The 12,840-nt window shown below is 43.7% G+C and overlaps 1 protein-coding gene across 18 annotated transcripts in view; it reads left to right on the forward strand.

The window, feature by feature from the left end:
* The window catches only part of PPFIA1 (PPFI scaffold protein A1), a 775,827-nt gene that overhangs the window by 750,634 nt on the left and 12,353 nt on the right, over positions 1-12,840 (forward strand). For 16 of the 18 annotated variants that reach the window (XM_085643557.1, XM_085643540.1, XM_085643542.1 and 13 more), the window contains one exon: positions 8,387-8,457. The exons of the other annotated variants lie outside the window; for them this stretch is intronic. In XM_085643557.1, coding sequence (XP_085499683.1) covers positions 8,387-8,445 — 59 coding nt within the window. In that variant the 3' untranslated portion in view covers positions 8,446-8,457. The remainder of the gene's footprint in view (positions 1-8,386; positions 8,458-12,840) is intronic. 18 annotated transcript variants of the gene reach the window in all.

Raw genomic sequence — 12,840 nt, forward strand, 5'->3', positions numbered from 1 at the left:
AAAAATGTTAACGCAGATTGTAATGTTCTGTTTAAACGTTCTGAAATGGTACATGGAACATCCAATAGGGGGGGACAATGTGAAGGAGTCTGTAGGAAGGGAACATCTACACCTTGCAGGGAAGAGGGCAGGGACAGGGAGAAAAAAACTATATAGTCGGGACAAACATAACTAGCGAACACACCACTGGGTAGGAATATGGTGATCCCCAAACTAATCTGGAATGTAAAGGTCCTGAATTCCCCTGCGAAATGCCCAAATATATGGAAATACATTACAGATCGGAGAAATGACATTGTGACCCTTCAGGAAACACACCTAAAGAAGTCAGAAGAACACAGATTGTGCCACAGAGACTACTCACTAATCTACGGGTCATCCACAACCTCCAAACATAATTGGGTGGCACTAATGTTCCACAAATCATTGTAGGTCTCCCCGACAGGCTATAGAACAGATGGAGAAGGACGAATGGTAATGGTTAAAGGCCAGCTCCGGGGCTGCGTATGCACCTTCGCCACAATATACGCCCCGAACACTAATCACATTTCCTGCACACAGTCCTTTTTAGAACCACTGGGAGGGTTCGCAGAAGGGGAAATATTTCTTCTGGGAGACTTTAATCTGACATAGGACCCCAATTCAGATAGCACACATGCCACCAAACATAGCACGGGCAGTTTCTCCAAGACACTGATAGATACGTTTGAAGATTTTGGGTTAGTAAACCTGTGGAACACTGCACCTACAGGACAGGGATTACACGTACCATCTTGCGCTCGCACAGAAGGTACTCGTGTATAGACTATACCTTTGTGAGCAATACCCTGGTACAGGCCATATGCACGGCTTTCATACATCCACTAACACTATCAGATCATGCACCGTTCCAAACCACTCTGTACTGGTCAGCCCCTGCCCCCAAAATACAGATGCTGGTACTTCCCCAACTCATTGACTCGAGACAAATTACTGAGAGACGAACTTCCGTACCTCAATAAAGGATTACTTTCTTAAAAACAACACAGGGGACACATCTCCCCCTCTATTACTTGGGACGCATTCAAAGCGGTGATAAGGGGGCAGTGAATTACCCTGAACTCCACCCTGAACAGAGGACAGCTGAGAGACAGGCACTTGAAGCTGAACTGATCATAGCCGAAAAACTACACAAAGAAACCCCGACTGTAGCTCACCAATACAAGGTGACAGCATTAAGGGGGAAACTAACAGCCATATACACCAACCGAGCAGAACTTACTATCCTGTGACTGCAGTGCAGTGGATTGGCTACGATCATGGCAACAAATTAGGCTCACATTTAGCAAAACAACTAAGAGTCAAAAAGGAAAAAGAATGAAGTGGGGACATTGACGAGGGCTAGGGAGGGACCACGGGGTCAGACACTGATCAGGCACAAATCTTCGGGAGCTTCTACGAAACATACGTGGCAGAACACCCAATAATGCGACCCCGTATCTGGACGACATCAACCTACCCCAAATAACTAAAGCGCAAAATGAGTGGATAGTGAGCCTAATCACAGAGTAGGAAGTCCGGGCTGCAATAAGGGAACTCACAAGAACTCGGGGCCGGAAGGGCAGACGGCCCACTTCTACAAGACATTTGGATCGGAGCTCATACCCAGTTTGGTGACATTGTTCAACCACATGGCGGCTTCAGGGGTGACACCCACGATGACTAAAGCAATAATCTCAGTCTTGCCCAAAGAAGTCAAAAACCCCAAACAGGGGGGCTTGTACAGACCCATTGCCCTTTTAAACCTCGATGCCAAACTCTATTAAAATTTTCTGGCTACCAGAGTAGATACCATACTTCCCGAATGAATTCACCCTGACCAATTGGGGTTTATCAAAGGCCGGCAAACACACAACAACATCCAAAGGGTTATACACTTAATAGAGAAAACAACAAAAAAGGGGTCCCAGCTATTTTAGTAGGTCTAGATGCTGAAAAAGCTTTTGACTGCGTTGATTGGTCCTTTCGAAAACCAATTCATAAAAATGGTATCGAGCAAACTACATAGCACCGACGCCAAGGGTATTGGTCAATGGGGTGAGCTCAAACCTCTTCTCCTTAGGGCGTGGAACTAGACAGGGGTGCCCGCGCTCACCGCTTCTATTTGCACTGAGCATTGAACCACTTGCCACTAAAATACACTCCACACAGGATTCACTTTGGCGCCACAGAACACAAAATATCTATTTGCGGATGACGCCCTGCTCAGCTCGACTTCTCCCCGCACATCGTTGTCCCCGCTAATGGAAGAACTGAAGTGGTTTGAAAGGATGGCATGCTTCCGGATCAACCTAGCAAAATCTTTCATACTTAACTTAAATCTGCCCAGGCTTCTCTATTTATTTCAGGGCCTGCCTATCACATTGGATAGGGGACTCCTCTCTGACCTTTCCTCGATGGTGACACGATTTATTTGGCAGGGACAAAGAGCTCGACTCCCTTACAAGTTTCTGTTCGCATCTAAGTTGGCAGGGGGCCTCGCACTATCAGACTTCCTCCTCCTACTATAAGGCAGCCCAACCCCTGGTGATACCGGAGTGGTCTATGAGGGAATCCCGATAAACATTGGCTACTCATGGACAGGGAGGTGGCAGGGAAATACATCTGGAACTTAATCTGGAAGCCCAAACAAATGTATATTTAAGCACACCCACGCACACCACATCGCTTGTCTGGGACGACATAAAAAGGCAGAAGAGGTGACCATGTTTTCCTCCCCTGATACACCCATTCATTTGAGCCCGGCGTTACCTCCGGCACAACAATAGGGTCCATACAAGGCATGGCAACAGGGAGACTGCCTAACAATTTCAGACCTGTTTAAATTTGGGGATATTAAATCGTTTGATCATAGCAAACGCGACTTTAAACTTCCAGACAAGGAACTATTTAAATATACCCAACTTAAACACTGGGTCATGTAGATGACCAAGAAGGATGCTGCCACCAGGGATCTGACTCCCTTGGAACAATGTGCTAAGAGGGGCAGCTGAGCCAAGGGCTGCATTTTCTTTCAATATGCACAATTACATTCCGCACAGACACCAGTCAGGCCTCGCCATTTAAGGCATTGGGAACACAAACTAGAGGAACCCATTTCAAATCTTGAATTGGTCAGGGTTGTGGCAGGACATCCCGCGATGTAATCCCTCCGTGGGATTGAGGGAAGCACACTACAAACTTGTGTATGATTGGTACTTATACCCCACTAAGCTCAAAATCTTTCCCCACTCAGATCAGTGCTGGAGACGTTGCGGCCTGTTGGGAGACTTTAAACGCATCTGGTGGGATTGCCTGAACATCTGCCTCTTCTGGACAGATTCTTGCCCAGAAAAAAAAACATATTAGGATACCCAATTCCAAATGATCCCAAGATGATTCTGTTGGGGTTGCACAACGATGATCTTCTCTACCAAACGAGCAGTGACAAAGCTGTTATGTGGCTATGTTTTGGGGTGGTGAAGATGGCGGTTGCATGGAAGCGCCCATCCGCACTCTCGCTAACGCAATCGCACGCCAGACTATGGTGAGCAGTCACGATGGAGTGAATGGCAGATATCCCCTCACTTGTATAACACATTTGAATATACATGGGGATCCCTAGTGGGCTACCGCTCCACGGGTTTGCTACTTTTCGCATTCCCCACGCCCACTAGAGCACTACACCTTTTTCAATTCTAACTTGGAGTGATTTAAGGGAAGACCCACAGGGAAGGAAGAAAGCACCACCGCCCCCTATTTAGGGAACCTCCCAGAGACCGCCACAAGACACTCTAGACGGCATGATAAGAGCATATCCATGTACTACAGTTATGTTGAAAGGTGTTGGGGGGGGGGGGGAGGTATGTAGGGGGTATAAAACGGTGTACTCAGAAAATACAGAGACTTATGACTGTACAATAAGGCGCTTATAATTAGTAAACTGTATTAGAAATTTCTTTAATGGATGGCCTGTGACATTGTACCTGGACTGTTTAAATACTCTGAAAGAAACCAATAAACACAGTTTGAGAAAAATAGCATACCTGAGATTTTATCATTCGTAAGCTGGATGCCCAGAAAATATAGGCAGTCGATGTCAAGTTTTCAGATTTTATGATTAAGTGCCGTTCTAACCCACATAGTTAACCCTCCCAAGGCTCTCCCACATGGGCTTTGCTGGGGCATAAATATTGAGGTAGCCTGATTTGAATATAGGTCCCATGGACCACATCTCTTGCAGCAGACCGATATCGTGTTCCTGAATGAATTTGTTCCAGTCATATCGTGCCACTTTTGGCCTAAGACCAGCCAATTTTCCAGGCCAAAAGAGTTGACATAAAGGGTTTCTGTACTACAAGGGCCTTATTTGTGTCAATTTTCCTGAGATGGATCGATTTCAACAAATAGGTCGCCGGTAGTGTTAGGTAAGCTTGCAAGGATATCGTAGTAATATGTTTTACCAGAACTAGTAGGTGAATTAGAGAGGGACCGGGCCTCTGTCGGCAGAGGGCAAGCTAAGGTATTCATTGCACTGATTGGCTCTGACATAAATGTAGGAATTTAATAATGTTGACCATATCTGTTGTGTAATGGTTCTTATGGAACCCAGAAGTAAATCAATATCACCCAAGCGTGAGGTGCTTGATTGAGTCCAATCTAGAATATAGAGCAGTATTTGCATTGTGCGGCAGCCCAGGATACTTGAAATGTATTTTGAAGTAGCTTTGAGGACAAGACTTAATATCAAGAGTCACCAGATTGTTACCCTTGACCTCATTCTTGAAAATCTATTTGATTGTGTCAAAGTTTAGACTGAAGGGTTTCTTTTGGCACTGATAACTGAGCGATAACCCCTTACATTCCTGATCCAGTGTATTACTTTGTTTTTTATTTGACTGCTCCCCTTCATAGCTAATATGAGGAGGAAATTTTGAAATGTTGGTCATCATGATGTGGTTTGCAAAAGAGTGCCTTCTGCTATCGGAGTATGAAGGAGACTTGAGACCACAACCACGTGAAGCCCTATTGATAGTAAGACTAAAGTTTTATAACCGACTAGAAGGCTGAAGACTGTGAGTTGCCTGCTAGTCAATTGTATGTAGGGTCACATAGAAGCACTGGTCTTGATGTACACCAGCCTGGGTCTTTGGGGCGGACCCGTCCTTTAGCTGCATAGGGCCCCGAATTAGCGGGTCCCGATGGTAGACTAAGTGGTGGAACGGAGGGATAGATTGCCGGCGGATGTGGAGTTTCTTTGCCAGTAGGAATATTAGTGCCTCTCGATGTTAAAAGGTGATTCAATGAAGTAGACCTAAGTATCATCGGTTTTTAACTCGCCAACCTTTGCCTTTAGATCTGTGATAAGCATGGTCAATACAGGGAAAGGCAGGGCAGGTGTGGAAACTGTTAATGGGGGGCGTCTGAAGAAACCTGCACCTGTGACAGTTCAAGCAAAGGAGCAAAGCGACTCCTGCAAGGAAGGGGAGGAGAGTGTGGTGTTCCAGAAGGGAATAAATCGCGGGGTCTAGCAGAGTTGCCAAGTGGTGTAGGTGTTAAAGTCCGAGTCGATTTACTTTTTAAATATGCCTGGGATTCGCTTTTGCTTCTGCTGGGGATTTAAAATAGGAGAACTAGGAATAGGCACAGCAGGAGAAAGCAAAACAAAGGCAGGGCTAGGTATCTCCTCAGAATCAACAAGCAGGTTATCTATCTTGCAGCAAACTCACGTAACCGATATATGAAAGAGCAGAAGGTGATAATGAAGCAATAAGATATTAAAAAATATATATTTTTATTTTATTTTTCAACCAAGGACAACCTCTTACATTGAGTGGATTTTTGACATTAAAATGCAAATAACAGTACAGTGCTGCCTGTTCTCACATTGGGTAGCCTATTGTATAGCAAATTACATACAGTTGTATACAGAGTTAGTGTTAAATATAGGAATCATTCTGATGGGAACACATATTCTACATCAATCGTATCTGCTCTAAACAATAATAGAGGTATACCCTATAGGCAACATGTTGGGCTAATCAAGACAGTAGCTTGATAAACTGCAAATTGGGGGTAGATCACAAAAAGATAGTCAATTTGTAATGGAATCTCAAAAAGGCTTGAAGGAGCAGTCTTAGGAAGGCATACAGCAAATGCCAAGCTAACTGGACCTCAAGGAAAAACATTAGAGGGATGGCAAAGCCTTTTCTGGGCTCCAATGTGCATGGATGGGCCTGCCCTTGGAGCACTTTAATAACGCTCATGGCTGTAGTGGAGCAGCGAGGGTTCATGGGATGTGTAGTCCCCAGCAGCCCGAGGCGTCGTCAGCTTCCCCCTGCAGTGAAACTCCCAATGCAGAAGTGCAGTGCGCTTCAGCAGCGCTTGTGGCAATGAACTTTAAGAGAATAGTCGGGTCCCGCAGAGCAGCGGAACTGCAGTGCGCTTTAATAGTGCTTGTGGCTATAGGTGAAGCAGCAAGGGATCTTGGGGGCGTGTAGGCCCCAGCGGCCAGAGACCTCGGCGGCTTCCCCCAGCTGTGATATTCCCAAAGCAGGGTTGCAGTGCACTTCAGCAGTGCTTGTGGCAATGAAATTGAAGAGAATAGTTGGCCCTTGGAAAGTACTCAGTTCTGTCAACCTGTACAAAAAGTATATGCAATAAACCTTTACTGTACTTGGACACACAGTATGTAGTTTTTTTTATTTTCAGTATCCATAACAATAAGTTATGAAAATGTACTTTCTGAAAGAAATGAATGTACAATTGAAGTTAATTTTAGCAAATGCCTCAGATGTACCATTTACAGTTTTGAGTGCTTGTAAGAAAGGTTAGAGAAGTGTGGGTCTCGGATAACAATATTTCTGAAACCTAGAAATTCAAAATGTTACCTTGTCTCATAGGCCAGCATGGCATTCTTAAATACCTTCAATAAATATTGTAAATAGTGACAAATGCTATAAACTATATACATGTCACCATGAAATCCACTATCTTCTGATGCTGAAAAGAACATTTTCATGCCATTTAAACCCAATAAGTTGTTTGCTTGTCCTACTAAGTAAACACTCTGGCATCGTCAACATGTTGGCCTCAAGTAAAAAAAACTTTATTTGCCATCATTTTGTGGTACAAATGGTTCACAAGTTTTTGGAACGTAGGGAGTTACTATTTTATGATAGTTGCAAAACTGCATTTCGAGGTATGTAATCAGTGACTTTGTAGAATTAACACTACATCAGATCATTCCGAAAAATAAATAATGCAGTCAGATTAATTGTATCCAAGGGTACATTTTTCTCAATGACTGTGCATTCCTCTTACAAATTACTGTGAATGTAGTTTTTTTGTGTCCACGTTTTTGCCACATTTCTTACTTTGAAATCTGGGAACATGTCTATCAGTGCATTGTCAATGTCTTTGCAATAGACATCAGTTTAAGCTTTTCGGTTAAAATTTGGGGTGGCAGCAGTAGCATCAGTATTTGTTACTGTGTTTAGGAGAAGGATCATAATCAAAAGGGAATAAAGCACCCTACCATAAACAATCCCGAGCAGATAAAGGAGCAACAAGAATGATATTACCTAAATGTAAATATTAAAATGGGAAGAACGCCTTGAATGATTTGGTTCTACATAATCTTATTGAAATAAAAGCCTAGTTTGGCGCTTTTTTACTTTCAGTTTATCTGGAAGTCATCATGAATTTGTACTCGTCTTGTGGCAACCAGCAGCTGTCAACAGTTTAAGTGAGGGTGAACCACTTTAAGAGTATGTTGAAGTGATTTAATCGTAAATTAATGTTAGTTGCTAGTAGGGCCCTGAAGACTGCAATAAGTGTGGTGCAATGTGATGACACATCTTTGTCCCCATCACAAGGTGATCAGTTGCATGAAGGGTGGTCTTCAACTGTGGAAGTGAAACCTTTGAAAGTCGTGCTGGGAGCACTCTTTAGGGAGTGGGTTGTAGCAGTCGTTGGCCATCATTATAAAGAGTTTTTTATTTTAATTTTACATTCAACTGTGAAGCATTCTAGAACAAAAAAGTCACAAACTAGCATCAAAATCACCACTCTTTATATCATAGTGAGATCTAAAATCGGTTAAGCTGTTAATTGTTCTCCAATAGTGTCAATATTTTGAAGGGTATTTATTTACCACAATTCATCTTTCCTTTTATTTTGTTTCATAGTACAAATGCTAAGAGGGTGGGACAGATGAGACTTGTTTTTTGACCGTTTGTTTTGTAAAGGTAGCCTAACATATAATATGCATTGGATAGTAGCTGTCCTCAATTAATACTGTGTGATATTTTTGTTCACTAACTGCATGCTGTGTTCTGCATGTTTCCTTCTGTGGTGGTAAAAACAGGTAATGTGTCTGGAACACAAAGACTGGATTCTGCTACAGTAAGAACATACTCCTGTTAAAGCCTTCTGTTGGTAAGTAAAGTTTAGCCTTATTACACAAATTTCAAAAAGCTTACTCCTAGTATTTTCTTGAAACCATTGTCTGGGTAATTGTGTTTCAGTCATCCTAGCAGTAAGATTTCAATTACTGTATAGCAATTGGGCAGAGATTTAACTGCATTTTCAATGTCTGGCACTTCATCAACTGGCCAGTAACCGGACTTTCCCCACTTAGTCCTACATATAGTCTCTTTTGAATGCATGATCAGTATACATTGTCAGTATAAGTATTATTTAGCAGTTCCCTTTTTGACAGATGACCTAATACTGTACTTCACCATAGATTGGGTTATTTGATGTAATCTGTGTTTGTAATCAATTTTCCTTCCCACAGAATCCTTGTTAATATCCGCTTCACAGGCTTCCAGCTGGATCTCAAACATTTGTTCATGATATCAGGTTAAACCGGGTTTAGTTAGATGCTGCTCTTGCAGTGCCTGCAGCAAGTATACAAGATTTCCTGCCTGAGGCCCATTACTGTACTAACCAGAGCCAGTAATATTTGTTCTGTTGGAACTTGAAAAACCTTTATTTTCCTTAATATTTTTTAGCATTGGGATCATCTTTCAAGACCCATTCCACGCCATGAAGTGAAAAGTTGTGCTCAATTAGTTGCAAATGATGTCTGCCTAATTTGCACTCTGAATGCCTTTCGTGTATACTTGCTGAGCATGAGGCAAGCCTGTGTGACCTTTATGCTGTTATGCACCATAAAGCCATTTGTGAGATGGAGACAAAAATATTTATAGTCTCTCACAGAGAATCCCCAAAGTCAAAGTTCTGTATTCATCACAAGAGTTGATTCCTTTTCTGTGAATGACAAAAAGCACAGATGTGATCATAGTAAGAATACAAACCGGTCCTTGGAGGAACTGCGGAGCCCTTCTCCTCTGACCCATTTCAATTTTAAATAAAATATATAAGTAGACTCATTCTTGCTAGTGGTAGTACCTGGGTAGCTGATATAGGCCGTCTATGTTGCGTTTTGTTGCATCATTCTGGGGCCACAGGCCTGTCAGGTGCCTCTGCAGTGTGTTTTTTATAGCTACAGTAGCACTGTCAGACTTAAGTTGATAGTGGTGGCTCCAGTGTCAGGGATTTAAAAATCCTGCTGTCACGCCCCTGTCTTTAGGGTCCTAGCATGGTATCAAAGCATCCCTGCACCTCCGAAAACAAACCTAAGAAGCTGATCAAATTAGCTTCAGTACCAAAATCTTGATGTACTTGAAACAGGGCATGGGGTGAACCCATGGGGTCGACTGATTGGGCTCCTACATTACCACCCACACTTCTAAAATACTTGTTTTACATTGTGCCAGGAAAAAGGTGCTCTGAAGAGTTGAGATACAGTAATCAGAAATACTAGATCTGAAACTTGTTCATAAATTTCAAACCTTTTTATTGTTTGGCTCCAATTCAGTGCTGTTGATTTGAGGGGTCGCCACCTTCTCTGGATGAATATACTGAAGTGGATAACGCTTAATTTGCTGAGAACATGGATTTGAGGTTGCAATTGCATTTGTTTTAGTGGCTTAGATACCTAAGCCACTAAAACAAATGCAATTGCAACCTCAAATCCATGTTCTCAGCAAATGAAGCGTTATCCACTTCAGTATATGCTACTTGAATGAGACACTCCTGTTTTGGAATGTTTCTTTTTTGAAGACCATGGTTTATTTCCAGCCATCGCATTTAACTGCAGAACCACTTTATTTTTTATAAGTCTTCATACTACAGACGCACAAATAAATGTAACATAGTCTAGCAGAGCGTTTGTTGACCTTATAGCGGGTCCTGCCTTTCAATACTTCTTGGTTGGATGTGATTCAAGCCATGTGGAGAAAGAACAATTCCATACCTGTGGTGTGCACGCAAGTGTCATAAAAATAAATATGCCAGTTTCATCTGCCCAATGTTCAACCTGGATTTCGGTGCAAGTGACTCAGAGACTGCCTGCATCTTGGTGAAGTATACTGTATGGCATATGTGGGCTCTGCAGTGAGATCTGAAGTCCCAGTGGGTGTAGCACCAGAGGAATCTCTCCGACCTGGTACAGATTTAGAAAGAAACTGCAAAAGATCTGAAGTGATGGCTAATGGACCGCGATTGGGTCAGTGGCAGACCTCTATCCCTTCCCAACCCAGAGCTGCCAGTGGTGACCGATGCATTGCTTTTGGGCTGGGGCAGCCAGCTGGGAGAGGTGGTGATCATATGCCTTATGTCTTTGGTGAGACTGAACTTCATATCAATCTTCAGGAGCTGAGGGTGATTCGCTTGGCATTGAAAGCTTTCCTACCTTCCATCAAAGGAAAGCTGCTCTAAGTGTTCATGGATAACACTACTGCCAAGTAGTACTACAGCAAGTAGGGTGTAGTGGGTTCATGGACTATATTCCAGGAGGCTCTGTGCCTCAGGACATGGTTGGAACGTCAGAACATTATCCTTGTCATGCAGCACCTGGAGGATCTCTAAAGCCCAAGGCAGACAAAATCAGCTGTCAATGCCTTGCTTGCCATGAATTGCGTCTGTATTCAGAGGTGACTCAGTGTCTTTCAGGACTGGAAGATACTTGGCTAGATCTATTCGCCACCTCTGAGAATGTGCAGTTGCAGCACTTCTTCGTGCTGACGTTTCCACAGCAGCTCTTGCATGGAGACTCATTCCGACAGGACTCCTACACCTTTCAGCCGATAACTCACCTTCCCAAAGTTCTGAAAAAGATCAGAACTGACAGGGCCCAAGTCATCCTGGTGGCTCCAGATAAGTTGAAGAAAATGTTAATCAGAACTCCTTAGCATGATCTGTCCTCCAAGCAGGCTGGCCGTTTGGGAGGATCTACTGTCACAGCAGCAGGGTAGGGTACTATACCCGAATGAGTGCATGGTAGACCTTCATTTCTGGCGATTGAGCAGTGACAATTAAGACTATTCCGCCTTGCTCCTGAGGTATGTGACGGCATCTTGGCAGCCAAGCGTCCATCAACAAAAACTCTATGCGCCTCCAAGTGGTAAAGGTTTGTGGCTTGGTGCGCTGAGAAACGTGTTGATCCACTTTCTGCACCCCTGTCTGTAGTGTTATTGTTGGTCCTAAGCCCAGCATGGCCTTGATCTGGGTACAGTTAAGGGGTATCTTTTGTCCATCTCAGCATTTTTACAGCTGCTGGACCAACCCTCCCTCTCGTTGTGACCTGCTTTTTGAAAGGTCTTCAGTATATATTTCCTCCCAAACCTTTCATTGTGCCCCAACGGGGTCTTTATTTAGATGTAACCAATTTGATGTTTTCTCCCTATGTACCCATGCATAGTTGTTCCATCAGACTTTTGACAATCAAGTCTTCTTTGGTGGCCATCACATCTTCTTTGGTGGCCATCACAACAGCTAGAAGAATCAGAGACCGGCAGGCTCTTTCTGTTCAACCTCCATACACCAATGCCTTGTCAGATAAACTTATTCTTCAAACATGTGCCTCTTTTCTTCCAAAGGTTGTGACGCTTTTCCATGTTGACCAAAACATCCCACTGCTGACTTTTTCTGCGTGCCCCAACCCTCCAAGGAGGAAGAGAGACTTTTTATCTAAGCCCGTTTGCAGACCCACCTCCAGGGAGCTATTGCTTTGATATTTTTTCTAAGGTAAGGAATTTGCGGCCAGAAGTGTCTATCAGATGAACAAGATAATTATCCTCAGTAACACCTTATCTGATATAGACTCTTTCCAGACACAAATTCCTTACTAACCCTCCCCTCTTCTCTGTTCTTCAATCTGTGCATTTGAAAGAGGCTATTAGTTATAGCTTACTTACCTTAGAATTACCCACAGGCATCAGACCTGATCCAGAGAATTTTTTGTTCAACAATACCCCTGCGGGTCAATAGGTGGTGTTGGTTGACTTCGCGTCCGTCGTCTGAGTCGTGGTTGCCGGGATAACGCCATGGTGCCTACTTAGACACCACCCGTGTGCGCTGACATCAGTTTTCTTTTTCCACGTCATCCTACCGCAGATCCGGAGAGAACTTGCCCCTTAGTCATTTTTTGACATGAACTTTTTTAGACTTGTCTCGACTTATTTATTCGAGTCTTTGACTCCTAGTGCACGAGGGATGTCCCATCGTCGATTCAAGCCTTGTCACACGTGTGCCAGTCGTGCTGTGACTGTCGGGCCATAAATCCAAAGTCTTTGCGGCCCCGAAAGCTTTTGGAGGCCCGGCAGTCTGCTCTGTGTCGTTCACGGTCTCGCTCGAGGGGAAAGTCTCGAGACCAGTCGCGGAGCTACCTCACCTCGTCCAAGTATTCGCACTCCTCAGGGAAGTCATAGCAGAAGACGAGGGCGATAAAGCACCGTCTCTCTTCGCCTTCTC

Source organism: Triturus cristatus, chromosome 3_1 (assembly GCF_964204655.1).
Source record: "Triturus cristatus chromosome 3_1, aTriCri1.1, whole genome shotgun sequence".
Lineage (NCBI taxonomy): Eukaryota > Metazoa > Chordata > Amphibia > Caudata > Salamandridae > Triturus > Triturus cristatus.